Genomic DNA, 17,581 nt, shown 5'->3' with positions numbered 1-17,581 from the left:
GCGGACCAAGAAGCTTAAATTACGGCTGAGATGTTATCAGTCTGCCATTTGAGATTTACATCTGGATTGTGAGCTAACTGCTGGCTGAAGAAGAGATGATTACCAAAAGACTGAAAGCAAAACAAAATGCATGTTTTAATTATTTGCAACTTAGAAATTTTTAAATGGCTAAATGGTATCCCAATTGCTAGAAATCTTCCCAATAAGGAATCCTGTGAAGACCTTCAGGTGAAGACGGGAGACTGAAGCTCTTAAGGTAGAGCCACTGGAGATTTTAAGGTAGAGACTGAGCTGCTAATATGACTAAGACCATTCCGTATGGCAAATGCATTGTTGGACACCCCATTGACTGTTGGCATATTACAGCAATTAATGTTGGAGGAGTGGAATGAAGTCATGGATGGAGAGACTAAGAGACATCCTGAGCTGGCAGAGATAGAGTTGAAGAGAAAGGATTCTGCATATGATTTGGAGTGAATTTACAGGGGAAAGCTACCGACTCATGGAAAAAGAATGGAAGAAGATGAAATTGAAGTTCTTGTTCTTGTTTTAAAAAAGGTTGGAAACTCATAGCAAATACAACAGGAAAGTGATGGGTACCAACAGTACCTGTGCAGGGTCATGAGGCTTACTGGATTCTAGTAAACATTCTAAAACATCTTCCATGTGACAGCCCTTAAGATATTTGAAGATGTCTGTCATATCACTTTTCAGTCTCCTCTTTTCCATACTAAGCACAACTACTGGTAACTCCCTCAACCATTCCTCATAAGACTGTGTTTCCAGACCCTTGGTCATCTTGGTCGCCTTCAACTGCACATGTTCCAGCTTGAAATACCCTTCTTCAACTGTGGTGCCCATGACTGAACAAAGTTCTGCAGATGTGGTCTGACCAAGGCAGAATAGTGATACTATGACTTCCCTGATCTCGACACTATACTTCTGTTGCCAAGAACAGCATTAGCTTTTTTGCTGATGCATTGCACTGTTGGCTCATTAAGCCTATGGTCTATTAATACCCCTAGATTCTTTTCACATTGCTGACAAGCCAAGTATCCCTCATCTTATATTTGAGAATCTGGTTATTCCTGGCTAAGTGTAGAGCCTTACATATGTCTCCACTGAAACTCATTTTGTTAGTTTTGGCTCAGATCTCTAATCTGTTAAAGTATTATAGAATATAATCACAACCACAAAATAGAAGATGTTCAACTTTTCTTGAGTTTATAACATTACAGCAACTTTATATGAACAACAAAAATTACAACACACCACCACAGGGGTCTTCCAATGGTGTCCAGTTTCCATCAATGCAATGAATCATATTTGGTTTTGAAGGGAATCTGGCAAAACCTTTTTTGCATCCATATTCAGCATAACCAGGTATTTCATGGATGATCTCAGAAAAGGAAAACACTGGTAACTTCTCAATTTTACACCTTTTTCGGTCCCCTTTAAAACACAATAGTTAAAGATGTTAAGTCTTTTGAACTAAAAACATTGTTCACTATTTCACCATATTTGTTCTGATAGTTAATGTAATAAAACATAAGTAATAAAAATACCAGTAAGTATTTTTAAAAAAGCAAATTATTATAACTAAGATATGAAAGAACAATTGAAAATACACATGTGAAAGTGTTTTATACTATGTACTCTTTGAAATTTAAAACTGAGCCTTTCTGAATCTTCTCTTGTGCAAACTCATGATACTAGCAGTGAAATGATGCTCTCTTATAAATTCTTATACATTTCCAAGTTCAGAATTCTGGCCAGAATGCCCCTCTAGGGAAGGGGTAGGGAACCGTATTCAGCTTTCAAGGCCACATTCCCTTTTGAAAAACCTTTCAAGACCAAATGCTAATAGCAGGCAGGGCCAGAGACAAAACTGGGTGGAGTGACAAATACCAATAAAATCAGGTTTCTCCACCATTGCCCTTGTGCTATGAAATGTTCTTCCTCCTGCCATACGAGAAGCAACAACCATCAGGTGCTTCAAACATCTTTTAAAGATGTATTTTGCCCAGGCTTTCCCTTACACGGAAGACCAGAGGTTTTTGCCAAGGTAACTAAGGAGAAGATCTGCATTGTGGTAAATCGATGAAGAATATGACTTGACATCAAATTGTATATGGGGAGGGGCAGCAAAGAAAAGACAAAAAGGAGGATCAAATAAGTCACACAGGAAAACACAAACATAAATAACAGAAGGCAATGTTCAACCCATATATGCACGCTGGAAACTAGGTCTAATTACTAAATCCCCCCCTCATCAAAACAGATTTTTGTGCATTTCTCACACATTTATTTGGTTACAGTATTTAAAAACTGTATTACCTCCCAAAGCAGTCCAGGGTGGCAAGCATCTAATGCTACAACACTATTATTTGAAATTAAATTCAAGATTTCCCTCCCTCCCATCCTTCGGCTTTGTTTTTCCACTCTTATCCCGCAGTTTTTTTTACCTACTTATTCAAAGTCAGTTCGTAGGATTTATTTTAGTCCTGCAAGTGTCCTTAAACTTCTACAGTTTCTCTCCATGTATTCAACGGATTTACTCCATTCTTTTTGGAACCTTGTTTCCCCCTGGTATCGGATCCCGTGGGTCAACTTGGCTAATTCTGCATAGTCCATCATCTTCGTCCTCCACTCCTCAACTGTCAGCAAGTCCTGTAGTTTCCATTTTTGGGCCAATAAAGTTCTTGCCGCGGTTGTAGCATACATAAACAATCTCTTATCTTCTTTAGCAATTTCCCCTCCCATTATACCCAATAGAAAAGCTTCAGGTTTTTTGGGAAAGGTGTATCTGAACATCTTTTTCAATTCATTATATATCATTTCCCAGTATCTTTTCACCTTTTTGCATGATATGATAGAATTCACTATCTTTCTCTTGACATTTCCAGCACTTTTTACTACTTGTTTTATACATTTTTGCTAATTTAGCTGGTGTTAAATACCATCTCTACATCATTTTCATAACATTTTCTTTCAAGGCGGTACATGCAATGAATTTCAATGTTTCATTCCATAATTTCAACCATGCATCATATTCAATATTATACCAAAAATCTCTTGCCCATCTTATCATCACATATTTCGTCAACTCATCTTTTGTACACCATTCAAGCAACAAATTATACATCTTTGACAATAACTTTACTCTGCCTCCCAACAATTCTATTTGAAATTTGGACCTTTTTTTCAAATCCTAATTTCTTATTGTCAGAGAGACATGCACAAGCTGGCAAGACGGGACAGAAAGCAGCAAGGCAGGAAGGAGGTTCCAGGGCTCCAGCAGGATCCTGGAGCCTCAGGAGAGAGAGAAGAGGGGAAGGAGGTGCCAAGGCTCTAGCAGGATCCTGGAGCCGCTACTGCAGTTGGGATGCAGGGAAGCAGGGGCGGAGCCAGCTTCAACAGAGGGTGGAAAGGAGAACACTGTCAAACCATCTCATCCTCTGTCGTCCCCTTCTCTTCTCACTAGGTGGCCAAAGTATTGGAGCCTCAGCTTCACGATCTGTCCTTCCAGTGAGCACTCAGGGCGGATTTCCTTCAGGGTGGATAGGTTTGATCTTCTTGCAGTCCATGGGACTCTCAAGAGTCTCATCCAGCACCATAATTCAAAAGCATCAATTCTTCGGCGATCAGCCTTCTTTATGGTCCAGCTCTCACTTCCATACATCACTACTGGGAAAACCATAGCTTTAACTATACGGACCTTTGTAGGCAAGGTGATGTCTCTGCTTTTTAAGATGCTGTCTAGGTTTGTCATTGCTTTTCTCCCAAGAAGCAGGCGTCTTTTAATTTCGTGACTGCTGTCACCATCTGCAGTGATCAAGGAGACCAAGAAGGTAAAATCTCTCACTGCCTCCATTTCTTCCCCTTCTATATGCCAGGAGGTGATGGGACCAGTGGCCATGATCTTGGTTTTTTTTTATTATGTTGAGCTTCAGACCATATTTTGCGCTCTCCTCTTTCACCCTCATTAAAAGGTTCTTTAATTCCTCCTCACTTTCTGCCATCAAGGTTGTGTCATCTGCATATCTGAGATTGTTGATATTTCTTCCGGCAATCTTAATTCCAGCTTGGGATTCATCTAGTCCAGCCTTTCGCATAATGAATTCTGCATATAAGTTAAATAAGCAGGGAGACAATGTACAGCCTTGTCGTACTCCTTTCCCAATTTTGAACCAATCAGTTGTTCCATATCCAGTTCTAACTGTAGCTTCTTGTCCCACATAGAGATTTCTCAGGAGACAGATGAGGTCATCAGGCACTCCCATTTCTTTAAGAACTTGCCATAGTTTGTTGTGGTCGACACAGTCAAAGGCTTTTGCATAGTCAATGAAGCAGAAGTAGACGTTTTTCTGGAACTCTCTAGCTTTCTCCATAATCCAGCGCATGTTTGCTATTTGGTCTCTGGTTCCTCTGCCCCTTCGAAATCCAGCTTGCACTTCTGGGAGTTCTCGGTCCACATACTGCTTAAGCCTGCCTTGTAGAATTTTAAGCATAACCTTGCTAGCGTGTGAAATGAGCGCAATTGTGTGGTAGTTGGAGCATTCTTTGGCACTGCCTTTCTTTGGAATTGGGATGTAGATTGATCTTCTCCAATCCTCTGGCCATTGCTGAGTTTTCTAAACTCAGTCTATGCAGCACAAAGAGGTCTAAAGGTCAACCATTTTGATGTTGACACAGCCTATTTAAATTCACCATTGGAAGAAGAAATTTATATGCAACAACCTTTAGGGTTTAAAGAAGGAAAACCTAGACAAGTTTACCGGTTGCATAAGTCCATTTACGGCCTAAAACAATCCGCTAGAAATTGGAATATTTTTTCTAAATAATGTGCTTGAAAGCTTGGGATTTAAAGGTTGTGTGGCTGACAATTGTTTGTATGTAAGAGGTTCAAATAATAAAAAAGAACTAGTTTCGGTTTTTGTTGATGATATGATTTACGTAGCTGAAACTGAAGCTCAAATTCAAACTTTTGCAAAACAGCTACAAAAACCTAGGGAAAATACATGAGTACCTAGGAGTACAAATCACAAGAATTGAGGATGGAAGTTTTCTGTTAAATCAAACAAGTAAAATTCAGCTACTACTACAAAGATTTAACATGTCTGAGTATAAAAGTGTACGGACACCTATGGAAGTAGATTTTATAAAAAGTGCTCAATCTGAAAATGATGTAAAGTTTGAAAGTCCTGAGTTATATCAGTCTGCTATAGGAAGCTTATTATATTTATCCATGTGGAGTAGGCCGGATTTAGCATATGCAGTTGGTATACTCAGTAGATCAGTTTCTGAACCAAAGAAACATGATTGGGTTGGAGTAAAATGTATTTTCCGTTATTTAAAAGGAACCACATATTTTTGCCTAAAGCTATCATCTTCTGGAACTGAACAAATTAGTTGTTTTGTTGATAGTGACTGGGCAAACTTGACAAACTTGACCAAAAATCAGTATCAGGTCTGGTCATCAAATTCGGAGACTCCTTGATAGGATGGAAATCAAGGAAGCAAGGTCTAATAACTTTGTCTTCTACCGAAGCTGAGTTTTGTGCTCTTTCGGAATTATGTAGAGAGCTAGAATATTATATTAGTTTGGTTAATGATGTTCAAGGAACGTGTGAGTTACCCATTACGGTCTGGGAAGACTGTCAACCCTGTATATCTTTGGCCAATACCAGAAATTTTAAATCCAGAACAAAACACATGGATATACGTTTCCAAAATGTTTGCCAACAATCTAAGAGAAATCTGATACAGTTAAAGTACTGTCCCACAGAAGATAACGTAGCTGATGGTCAAACCAAGCCTCTAACTTTTCAGAAACATAGTGATTTGTGCAAGCACCTAAATCTGGGAAGATATGAGTAAGATGCAGATGTTCAGTATTTAGACAATAGACTGGGAGGGGGTGTTGGATTTTTTGAATATGATTTGAGACATCTCAGCACTGTATATAGCATGCACAATAAAACTCGGAAAATCCAGGCGATGTGTGGAGTGCTTACTCGGGAGTAGCCAACCCCAGCCATCCATGACACTTATCTTTTGTCAAAACATTATTCACCTGATATTGTAACCATCCAGTCAAAGCCTCCTTAATTTCTTCAAATGGTTTTAATTTCCAACCTCTATCTGACTTTATCAACATTTCTTCATAAGTGGCCCTCCTCCTCTCCATATTTAACTTTTTAACTGTCAGCACCTCTACTGGTAAGATCCACCAAGGCGTTTTGGTCTCTAACAGCATCTTATTTATTTCCCAAACTTCAAATAATGACCTTATCACATGATTTGAAAAACCTTTGTGTGTTTTAATCTTTTCATACCATAGATAGGCATGCCATCCAAATCTGTTGTCGTGACCTTCTAGGTCTAACAAATCCGTGTTTTCCAGTGTTATCCATTCTCTTATCCAACAGAGACAGGAAGCTTCATAATATAACCGTAAGTCTGGCATGGAGAATCCACCTCTTTCTTTCCTATCAGTCAATAACTTGAATCTTATTCTTGGCTTCTTCCCCTGCCAGACAAATCTTGATAAGTTTCTGCCATTCTTTGAATTGACCTGTCCCTTTTATTATAGGAATTGTTTGAAACAAGAATAACACCTTGGGCAACACATTCATCTTAATAGCAGCTATTCGTCCCATAAATGACAACTTCATTCTGTTCCATATCTCTAGATCTTTCTTTATCTCCTTCCACACTGGTTCATAATTGTCATTAAATAAATTAATATTCTTTGCTGTCATCCAAATCCCCAAATATTTTACTTTTTTAGCCACTTCAATGCCATATTTTTGTTGAATTTCCTCTTTTCCTTCTTTGCTTAAATTCTTAACCACCATTTTTGTTTTCCTTCTATTCAACTTAAACCCAGCCAACTGTTCAAATTTGTCAATTTCTTCCAATGCTTCTGCAACACTTTCGCTAGGGTTTTCCAAAGTTAAGACCAAATCATCTGCAAAGGCTTTTAACTTAAATTCTTTTGCACCCAACTTAATTCCTTTAATCTTTGGAGTTTCTCTCAGTCTATTCAGCAATACCTCCAGGACCGTAATGAACAATAATGGTGATAGTGATGCTTGCTTGGTTTACTTTTGCAGTTCTCAAAACTGAATTTGACTCAGCAGAGATCACATGCCTCTTCTTCACAGCAAAAATGTTATAACATGAACAGAGTTGAGAAAAAAGACCTTAATATTATTGTTCTACAAACCTATGAATACAGAATCAACCCCTTCAGTGCTAACTTTCAAGAAGTTCAGTGAATAGAATAGAAACAATAGTTTTCTGATTGTTTGGAGTGGACAGTATTTAAGTTTTTCATGTGTAGGCTGGGCTGACAGTCTAAGTTTCTTAATATATATATATATATTGTTTTTGTTTAGCCAAATTAGTTAACAAGCATGGATGTTTGTTTAAGCAAATATCATATGCTGTAATGTTATTGTTTCAGTTGAATAAATCTATTTAAATTGTTATTATTAAGGTAATGATTATTTTTCTCCTTCCTAAGTACAACAGAAAAGTTGTCCAAATATGAATGATTAACCTATTAAACTGGGGGTAAAAAAACTAATATGAAAAGTTATTCTAAAAATCTTCATCTACTTGCATATTAAAGTTATACCAGCAAGAATTAGTCTTTATGTAGAAAACTATGATTTAAATCAAGCCTTACTGACTAGTGATTTAAATCAGTTTGATTTAAATCAAATCCACCCTGCAACCAAGTGAACATAGAAACAAAAAAACCTAAATAAATACATTAAAACCAAGAGGGGTAAACATTTAAAACTTCCTGTCCACTTTTAAAGGGCCACAGATAGTTAAAAGCCAAGGATCTGGTTATAGAGGAATGCTACTGCCTGGTGCCAAAGGATATATAATGATAGCACGAGGTGAGCCTCCCTGGGGAGAGCATTCCACAAATGGAGAGCCACCACCTGGGCCTCTTGCAGAGGGGGCATATGAAGAAGGGCCTCAAGTTATGAATGCAGGGTCTGGTCCTTGAGGCACAGCAGCCCTGAGGCATTTAAGGCTTTATAGGTCAAAACCAATACTTTGAAACTAATTGGCCACCAGTACATTTGGGACAGCATTGGTGTTATATGCTCAAATCATCTTTCCCTGGTGAGCAAGCTGGCAGCTGATTCTGCACCAAATGAAGTTTCTGAACGGTCTTCAGAGGAAATCCCCATTTATAATGCAATGCAATAATCTAACCTAGAGGTTACCAGAACAGAGGTTAGGCTATCCCTGTTGAGATAGGGATACAGCTGGGCCACCAGCCAAAGCTGATGGAAGGCACTCCACACCACCGCCACCACCTGAGCCCCAAGCAACAGCAATGGATCCAGAAGTACCCCAAAGTTGTATACCTGCTCCTATCGGCGCTTCGCACACGCACAGAAGAGGTGCTTCATTTACGGACTGCTTGGGGAGTGACCGGCTCCCCGGAACCAATTGCGTCCATAAACCAAGGTACCACTGTACTAAAACCTTGAATCGGGCTTGGTAACTCACTGGGAGCCAGTGTGGCGTTTCAAGACACTTGGGCACATTGGGTTGCACCACTTACCAGAATAGCAAGTGCATTCTGCAGTAGCTGTGGCCATCTTTTACACTAGCTGCAGCCCCACAAGAGTTCATTAAAGTACATTGGTACCTCGGGTTACAAACGCTTCAGGTTACAAACTCCGCTAACTCAGAAATACTACCTCAGGTTAAGAACTTTGCTTCTGGATGAGAACAGAAATCGTGTTCTGGCAGCGCGGCAGCAACAGCAGGAGGCCCCATTAGCTAAAGTGGTGCTTCAGGTTAAGAACAGTTTCAAGTTAAGAACGGACCTCCGGAACGAATTAAGTTCTTAACTAGAGGTACCACTGTGATCTAAACAGGAGGTCACTAGAGAATTGAAAAATTAAGATTAGCCTATTCTGGTCCAGTATATAGTGCTGTACACATTTTTCCTCCAATAAAAAAGTGATGCAGTACACATTTTTTCCTCCAACAGAGATGCAGGAGCATCAATGTGTGAAGCAAATCCAACATGACAAGATCAACACCAAAGCAGAGTGTGTATGACAGTTTTACATGTTTATGCAGAGGACATACTCTGTTCAATGGAACAGAGCTCTGCAAAAACTTGCAGCCTCGGAGAATGAATAGAACTTACATATGTATATAGGGTTATACTGAAGAACCAGAAGCAGGTTATAACCACATTACAAACATTAACCATTTTGAAATTGGATTAACTTCTCACTGATAAGTATAGCCGAAATTAGTCTTTGTGAAAAGACTTATCTTCTCTTCACATACTGTATATCCCTGCGTATAAGGCTACTTTTTAACCCAGGAAAACCTTCTCAAAAGTCAGGGGTCGGGTACTATACTGATCTAAAAAAGCACATCACACAAGGGGAAAGGACCAGGAAAGGACGAGGAAAATCAAAATCAAAACTTGGGGAGAGATCTTCCTATAATCTTTTTAAAATTAGTTTTTATTAAAGATTTTATAGTGAAAGAAAGAAAGTACAGTGTGTCTCCACGCACTTTCAATTCATAGAATCTTTTTCACAATTCATTTACCTTCGGTATGAGACACTGTTGTCGTATGCATTATGCGGTGGGGGAGGAAGAGAGGAGACACAGGGTAGATAGATAGGGGTATAATGATCTTTCATTCTATTGCATAGTGTTTGTGCAGCTTTTTGTATTAGTTTCATGGTTAGAGCCGTAGAACTGACCAGCGAAAACAGTTCTGGGGCAGGTGGTGCCCGATGGAGCTGGGCTTCCAGCAAAGCAGCCCTGCTTCCTATCTTTCCCACGGAAGAAGCTTGCTGGAATAGCTGCCCCTAGGTGACAGGAGAGGGGAGGCCTGGTGGAGCTGGCTGGTCACAGAAGAGCGCATGGAGCGAGTTCTGCCTCTCAGCTGGAATGGCTGCCCCAGAGGACATCTGAATCGAATCGAATATTTATTGTTGCAATCAAACGACCAGTACGAATGAAACAAAATAGAAAGCACATAAAACACATCACTCAAATGCGTACAACAGGCTAAAAGGGACTAAAATAAAACAAGGCAGACGCAAGCTCGTTCCAACTTCACGCGGAGTAGTATTTAATAAGTTATTTTATATGTGCCTGAACAGCGCCTATCAGCTTGTGATGCAGAGCATGCGAAAAGCTCCGAGAGATCCCTTGGTGCCGCCGCGAAAGAGGTCCCTGCGGCGGCCTCGCATCTCACCTGCCGCCCGCCGCGAATCCTGGGCGGGAGAGGCGCGCAACTGCCGCGCGGCTGAGGAGCCGGGACTCGACGCCTCCTCGCGGGCGGCCTCTAGCCCACATCATGCCCCGCTTTGCGAAGCCTCTCGAAGCACGAGCGGGCGTGAGGGGAGGCAAAGCGAAGGGAGAGAGGCCGCTAGAGGCTCCGTCGACTGCCTTCCTCGTACTCACCCACCAGTTCCTGAGGCAGCAGCAACAGCATCGACATCGCCAAGAGCCGGCAAGTCCGTAGAAACCCCCAAAACAGCAGCAGCATAACGCTGAGCTGAGGCGGCGGCGCGGAGAGTCCCTCATTGCGCATGCGGGAGGGGGGAGGCGGGGAAGAACGTTGGACAGGAACCGCGTGGCGGTGGCGAGGCGCGTGCCGAACGCTGCCCTCAGCTCGCGCTACGTTACCGGCCTTTCCATTTACAGAGAGGAAGTAGGTTTCCGGGTCCCTTGTTACATATTTTATAAGTGGCGGTCGAATGCCGGGTATCAGGACTGCGCATGCGGGCAGGCGGGAGGGAGGCGAGCTCGTGCTGGGAGTTGGGCGCGGTAGGAGGCGCCGCCCCCGCCCGAGAACGCGCTACGATTGGGTGGGATAGGAGAGGTGGGCGGTTTGGCTAAGGGCTGCGCCCCCTTTGCTCCGCCCCCCTGCTTCCCAGGCTACAGTAAAGCCGAGAAAATCCGGACACAAAGGTTGTTGCAGTTTTTTGTTTGTTTAGTTTTGCCCAAAGTTGTTTAGCTTTTTTTTTTGCAAATTTGTGTGTGTGTGTGTGAAAATCGCCTAAATTTAGACAGCCACACACTGGACAGCCAGTGTGGTGTACGGTAGTGGTTAAGAGCAGTGGACTCCTAATCTGGTGAACCGGTTCGCGTCTCTGCTCCTCCACATGCAGCTGCTGGGTGACCTTGGGCTAGTCACAGTTCTCTGAAGTCTCTCAGCCCCACTCACCTCACAGATTGTTTGTTATGGGGGAGGAAGGGAAAGGAGATAGGGTGTGACTTTCAAGCAGCAACAAACGCCCACAGAAATGTATATATCTGTACAAAGTAGTTTTATATGTCCAGAGTTTAGTATTGATCAAGATGTTGATCAAGACTATCACTTCATAAAGGGAAGACTGCATCATTCCAAGTCAAACATCTTTCCTACTACTGTCCACATCTGTAGAGTGACTTCATTGAGTAGACCAGTGAAATCTCTGAAACTTTTCCAAGCCAAACTTCTCTTGCAGACGTAGGCTCCATTTATGATACATACAGCTGTTTAATGAAAACAGCCACAACCGTCAAAGAATTTCAGTACCTGCTGCAATAAGTCAATTATGTCAAATGCAAGTTGGCTGTGAATTAAGAACAAAATACATAATTTTTAAATTTAATTTTATTTATAACAATTTTTTATTTCTGACCTTTCAGAATATTAATCCTACAAGGTAGTTTACAAGTAAAGTTACTGTATATTATATATTTTGAAAATACAAAAAAGTTAACATATCAAAGCCACAGTGAATATTTCTACCTGTAAGGAGCAGTGCAAAAACTGAAACATTAATGCGTTCCTCTTTTGAAGTGGCAAAATATTTGTATTCACTTTCCAAGCAGTGATTGTGTCAAGTGGTCCAAAGAAGCAGGTATATTTGTTGGCATCTGTTCATCCAGTTACTTTCACCTGTAATTTAGGTGAGAAAAACAGTAGCAGTATTCAGTAAATGTTCCTTTTATTTACAGTGAATTTGCACTATTTCATCCAGGCACAGTTCACCTTGATGATTCTAACTGCTAATGTATTCATGAAGCTAAATCTGGTTACTTCAGAATTCCTTCTCAATGAGAGACCTCCTAAATGCTGGAGTAAGTGCCACATGAACAGAAGCAAGGAATGATGATGGGGAATCCAAAGAAAGAGTCCCAGGTCTGAAGGGATATGGGGCCACTATTTAGCAGGTCTGAGTATTGTCAATGCCTCAACAGCTGACCATCTTGGAACCATGTGTGTGCCCCCTTAGGATTCCATGACAGACGAAAGGAAGGATATGAATGCAAGAAACTAAATAATACATATAAATAAATAAATACATTTTATCTTGCTGCATACAGTTATCTTTAGAACGGGGGCAATTTCAGAAGATTCAGGTATTGGTACATCTGTAATCCATAGCTACTGTGTTACTGCATGCTTTACATGCATATTAGGGTGATGGCTTTTTCATTCCCCCCCCCCAAAAAAATTATTTCCTGTAGCACAAATGGATGAACTTTTGACTATTAATGACTAAAATGAGGTATATTCCATTGAAATATTTAAAAAGGTTACGCACAAACCGTTTTTAATTTTTTTGTATGCCGTTTTACCATTTCATAAAATTGTATTAACAATTCTATATATATTTCATATCAAATTTGGACACAACACCACATTCCACAATGGAGAGTGTTCTTAGCAACATAGGGTATACAAATGTCACACCTGCGCAAGGTAAAAGCCCCTTTTTGGGACCTCAAAACTCAGCCGGCAGACCCTGCCGGACATGCTGGGAAAAGAACCTACAGGAGAGGTAGCAAAACATCGTCCTCTAGCGGCGTCTATATGTTGTATATATGTAAAGCTTGGGTTCAATTTTATATCTGTTTACAGTGACTTCAAAAATGGTCAAAAAACTGATAAATAAAATTTTAAAAATCATTTTGTGTTTTTTTTAAAAAAAATAAAAATCATTTTGTGAGGTTTTTTTAAATCAAATCTCTTTGAAACTAAGATTTTATATAATCTTTAATGAAAGCTCATCAAATTATGATACAGGGAAATTAGGTTGTAGAAAAGTCATCACCCTAATGCATATCTAAGAAATAAAGGCATATTATCCCGGGGGGGGGGGGGGGAGAGAGAGAAGGGATTCAAATGTTGTGAGGAACCTGTGGCCTTCCAGAGGATGTTGAACTCCATCAGCCCCAATTGGCTTGGTCAATGGTCAGGGATGATGGGAGTGTAGTACAGCAATATTTAGGATCATAGTTTCCCACCCCTGTTTTATAGCATTGGACTCTGGGTCTCCTTTTTAACATTCAACTGGGACATTTTCAATGTGGACAAAATGGTCTAAATCAAAGTATTACCTATTACTGCAAATACGAAGCCTTTTTCAGAGTTGGATCATGCTACTTGAAGGTGTGGACTTTCATATATTCTGCTGCTTGCAGGAGTATATTTACTTAAGAAATAGGAAGAAAACAGTATTAAAGAATCAAGTAGAAGAGTTCGGGATTCAAATAAATAAATAAACTTTTTTAAAAAAATTAATGCCTGGGATCCAGAGTTCCTGTGAGTGGAACTCTGTTCATAGGACAATCCAGCTGGAGATGGGGCAGGAGGGAGGGAGGTGATTTTTGCTGCACAGATTATCCTTTCCTCAGATTCTTCTAACCCCATTATCTTTCCAAACATGGAGATGTGGCTGTTTGCCAAGATAACATCTAATTCTTCAAACTACTGAAAGATCAGTGGAAATTTACAGAAGTATGAAATCTTGACAAGCCCTGTTAATGGGGGTTCTATTTTAAAATATATCTTGCAGAAAAAGAAAATAATTTTAAAGATCTAGCCAATGTTCCTTTAATTCCAGTGCAAAAGAAATGAACAATCTGATGAAGCAGGTGGGTTGATGCAAGTTATTGCCCAAAACATATCGAGGGCACCAGGTGGAACAAGCATCCCCAACCTGCGGCCCTCCAGATGTTTTGTCCTACAACTCCCATGATCCCTAGCTAACAGGACCAGTTGTCAGGGATGATGGGAATTGAAGTCCAAAACATCTGGAGGGCCAAAGGTTTGGGATGCCTGTGGAAGAGGATGGCTAATATCACCCCACGGCCATTCTCCCAAAACAGTGCACTTGCATTTGTGTAAAAGGCTATGGCTTTTGTCCTGGTAGAGCTGAAAGACCGCTTGTACTTTTGTGCAGGGGTTGGGACACGGATCGGTCTGCAAATGTGTGTAACTTAGTACCAAGTAATACAAATAAGTCATAAAAATAAAGTAATGTGACTTACGCTTTGTTCCGCTTCAAAACAATTACAGTTACACAGAAAGCACCAGCAACAACCAAAAGAAGCAAGGCGCCAACCAGAGAGCCTGCTGAAACAAAAGAATGAATAATGTTTGTATCCCGTAGTTGCTAATAGCAACATTATAAAACCATAATATTTTGGAAAACAAACATAAAGTTCTTTAATAAAAATACTACAATAATTCACCAGAAATCATTTACACAGAATCCGAAAGAACCATTCTAAAAATTAACCCATTAATTGGCATGGTTTTCATTTTTATATCCGTGACAAAACATCTTTCTAATATCATAGTCAATAATTTTGCAACCTTTATTTGAAGACAGCTATGAGCTAATTACAGTTTCTTGAATCTTGAGCTATATATTAGATTTATGAATATGAATGAGTGCTCTCTCATAAATTCTGACATTTACAAAAATGTTTTGGGGTTTTGATAAATGTTCATTTAAATTCTAGATTAAATTACATATTTTTAAACAAGTTGAAATCCTAGCTTACCTAGAATTCTGAATATACTGTAACTGTTTAGGATTAGGTTGAAAGGGATAAGGCAACACAATACAACATATCTGCTAGAGTCATGGCATGTTTTGACTCTGTTTCTGACAAAATAGCTGAATAATAAAAGTGGCCATCTGAGCTTCTTCCATGTTTTTTTTTTAATGGAAACCTAGAACAGCTCTTATAACTGTACTCAAATGTGTAAGACATGGTGGTGGTGATCTTTGCATATCTTCTGTATTACTTACCTGAGAGCCAGCATAGTAGGGGGTTGAGTGTTAAGAGGGTTGGATTTGGAAAGGGAACGTCAGGTTTGAGTAACTAGTCAAATTACTCTGTCATGTTAAAGTACCTCACTGAGTTATTGTGAGGATAAAATACTTCTCTGAGCTTGTTGTTAGAGTAGAATAAAATACATTTAAAATACAGTACTGAATACATTTGTCTTTGAAGTAATATGTAACAATGAGAGGGAATAGGGACACAACATTCCTGGGATAGTGGAAGTGGAGTTGTCCCCTTCCAAATACACTGCTTCAGATGCCAATCCATCATCATCATTGTTGCTGTTGTTGTTAAAACTGTATACCGCCCTTCATCTGTAGATCTCAGGGTGGTTCACAACATACAATTACAATAATAAAAACACAAATTGCATAATGAAAATAAGAACAAAAACAAAAAAAAATCCCCTGTCCCATATCTCTCAAATGTAAGTAATACCGGTAGTGCACCCCATATTAGTGTACAGTGTACCTCGGGTTAAGAACTTAATTTATTCTGGAGGTCTGTTCTTAACCTGAGGTACCACTTTAGCTAATGGGGGCCTCCTGCTGCCGCTGCACCGTCAGAGCAAGATTTCTGTTCTCATCCTGAAGCAAAGTTCTTAACCCGAGGTACTATTTCTGGGTTAGCGGAGTCTGTAACCTGAAGCGTCTGTAACCTGAGGTACCACTGTACCCTTCTAAATGTTTCTTTTCTACCTGCTACCTTGGTGTTTTGCCAAGCATGCTGCTACCACCTTCTCTTTTCTCAGTAATCCTGCATTGCCTCCATTGCTGTCACAATGCAGCACTTGAGTTTGTTATTAGTATACAGTAGGTGATTCTGGAAAATATGTGCTAAACTATGAGACAGAAAATTAGCAAAGGCTGGACCATTAAGGAAAATGGGGAATTGCCCCACCAACCTCAGTCTACCCTTAGCTGGCCCCTGTCTGCCTGCGTTCTTACAGGAGGTGGCAGCAGCTATCAGCTTCCTCCTCCTCCTCTGTGTTCATAGAATTCAGTAGTGAGGAGGATGGGGACAAAATGGATCAGTCGGTTCAGCCTCTCTTTGGCTCTGGCTCCACCTACAGTTGGCCTCTCTCTCTGTCTTTCACCCTACCAGTCCCAATTAGCATCAGCCACCACTGGCACTAATAGGCTTAAGCTATTCTATATATGTTTTGTGGAGTTGTAGCATCCTACATTTATTAAGAATCAGATGGAATTCTCTGGAAGTTACTTACCAATGCCTGTGGCTATGGAGACATAAAAACCTAAAGTGCAAAATGAAACACAAGGAATGAACTGTATTACTATAGAGCAAGAAACATGAGTAAAAATATTTGAGTGAAAGCTTTCTAAGCACATAGTTTTATAATTAAGAAACTGATTTATCTATCAAATAAAACTTAGAGTAAATATGTTGGGGGATGTAACAATGGCAGTAATTGCCAAGCAATGCATGATTTTTTTTATTACTGAGGAAATATATTCACCATAGGAAACTTAAATAAATGTCCACATGCCAGTCAATTGATCAATGGTCTCTTAATATGCCATTTCACTATTATTATGTCACTAATGAGTAAATCAAGCGTGACCAGACTTTGGCAAGTTTAACAAGTCTACCAAATACTATAGGAAATATACTATCCTTCTGCACACACGCACACACACACACACACACACACACACCCTGGCAGCTTGGTATCATTTTGCCTCTAGCCTTTTATTTATTTCCAAATATATTTATTGATTTTATAAAACTGAGAAAAATAAAACATATAAAACACAAAAATACAAAAAAATCACATAAAACACAAAATTACAAAATACAAAAAGAAAAACAACAACCATATTTAACGTTCATATATCGTAACATTGTTGACTTCCTCAAGTCCCTCCTTTCTGCTTTTCATTGTATGTCACCCTTAGTAATTTCTATATCATACTTCAATCATCTTATTATTATCTTAACTAAGTAATTTCTATATCATATTTCAATCATCTTATTTTTATCTTAACTAACAAAAATTCACCTCATATTAATTCTTTAACAACATTCAACATCTTACCCTTATATCTAAATCTTAATATACTACAATACCTCTACAAATCCTCCTCTACAAGCTCCCTGTACTTCCAAATCTTATCTTAAACGTTTCCAATATTGCAATTATTTCTTAAATAAACTTTAAATTTCTTGTCTCTAGCCTTTTTAACTGTGGACTGAACAGCAGCTCAGTAAAGGAGAACAGACAGGATTCAGGCCTACTGGCCCTCCCATTCTCTCCAGACATGAAGCATATTCTTGATGTATGTGCCACTTGTGGTGCCCAGAGGAAATCAAGACAGGGCTTTATTGTGGAATAAAGTCATTAGCTTTTGCTGATATTTTCTAAATTCCCTTGCAATACAAATCTTTCCATCAATACAATACAAACTTCAATCAA

At 39.7% G+C, this 17,581-nt stretch overlaps 1 protein-coding gene across 1 annotated transcript in view; it reads right to left on the bottom strand.

The window, feature by feature from the left end:
* LOC118088521 (complement receptor type 1) overlaps nucleotides 1–17,581 on the bottom strand; it is a 147,776-nt gene that overhangs the window by 35,241 nt on the left and 94,954 nt on the right. Inside the window, exons 43-47 of the mRNA XM_088673598.1 lie at nucleotides 16,373–16,402; nucleotides 14,341–14,422; nucleotides 13,454–13,502; nucleotides 10,477–10,873; nucleotides 1,273–1,452 (exon numbers count right to left, since the gene is read on the bottom strand). Coding sequence (XP_088529724.1) covers nucleotides 1,273–1,452; nucleotides 10,477–10,873; nucleotides 13,454–13,502; nucleotides 14,341–14,422; nucleotides 16,373–16,402 — 738 coding nt within the window. The remainder of the gene's footprint in view (nucleotides 1–1,272; nucleotides 1,453–10,476; nucleotides 10,874–13,453; nucleotides 13,503–14,340; nucleotides 14,423–16,372; nucleotides 16,403–17,581) is intronic.

The sequence above is a fragment of the Zootoca vivipara genome, chromosome 7, assembly GCF_965207765.1.
Source record: "Zootoca vivipara chromosome 7, rZooViv2.hap1.1, whole genome shotgun sequence".
Taxonomy (NCBI): domain Eukaryota; kingdom Metazoa; phylum Chordata; class Lepidosauria; order Squamata; family Lacertidae; genus Zootoca; species Zootoca vivipara.
Note: the sequence above shows the minus strand (reverse complement) of the source record. Positions and strands in the feature narration are given on the sequence as shown.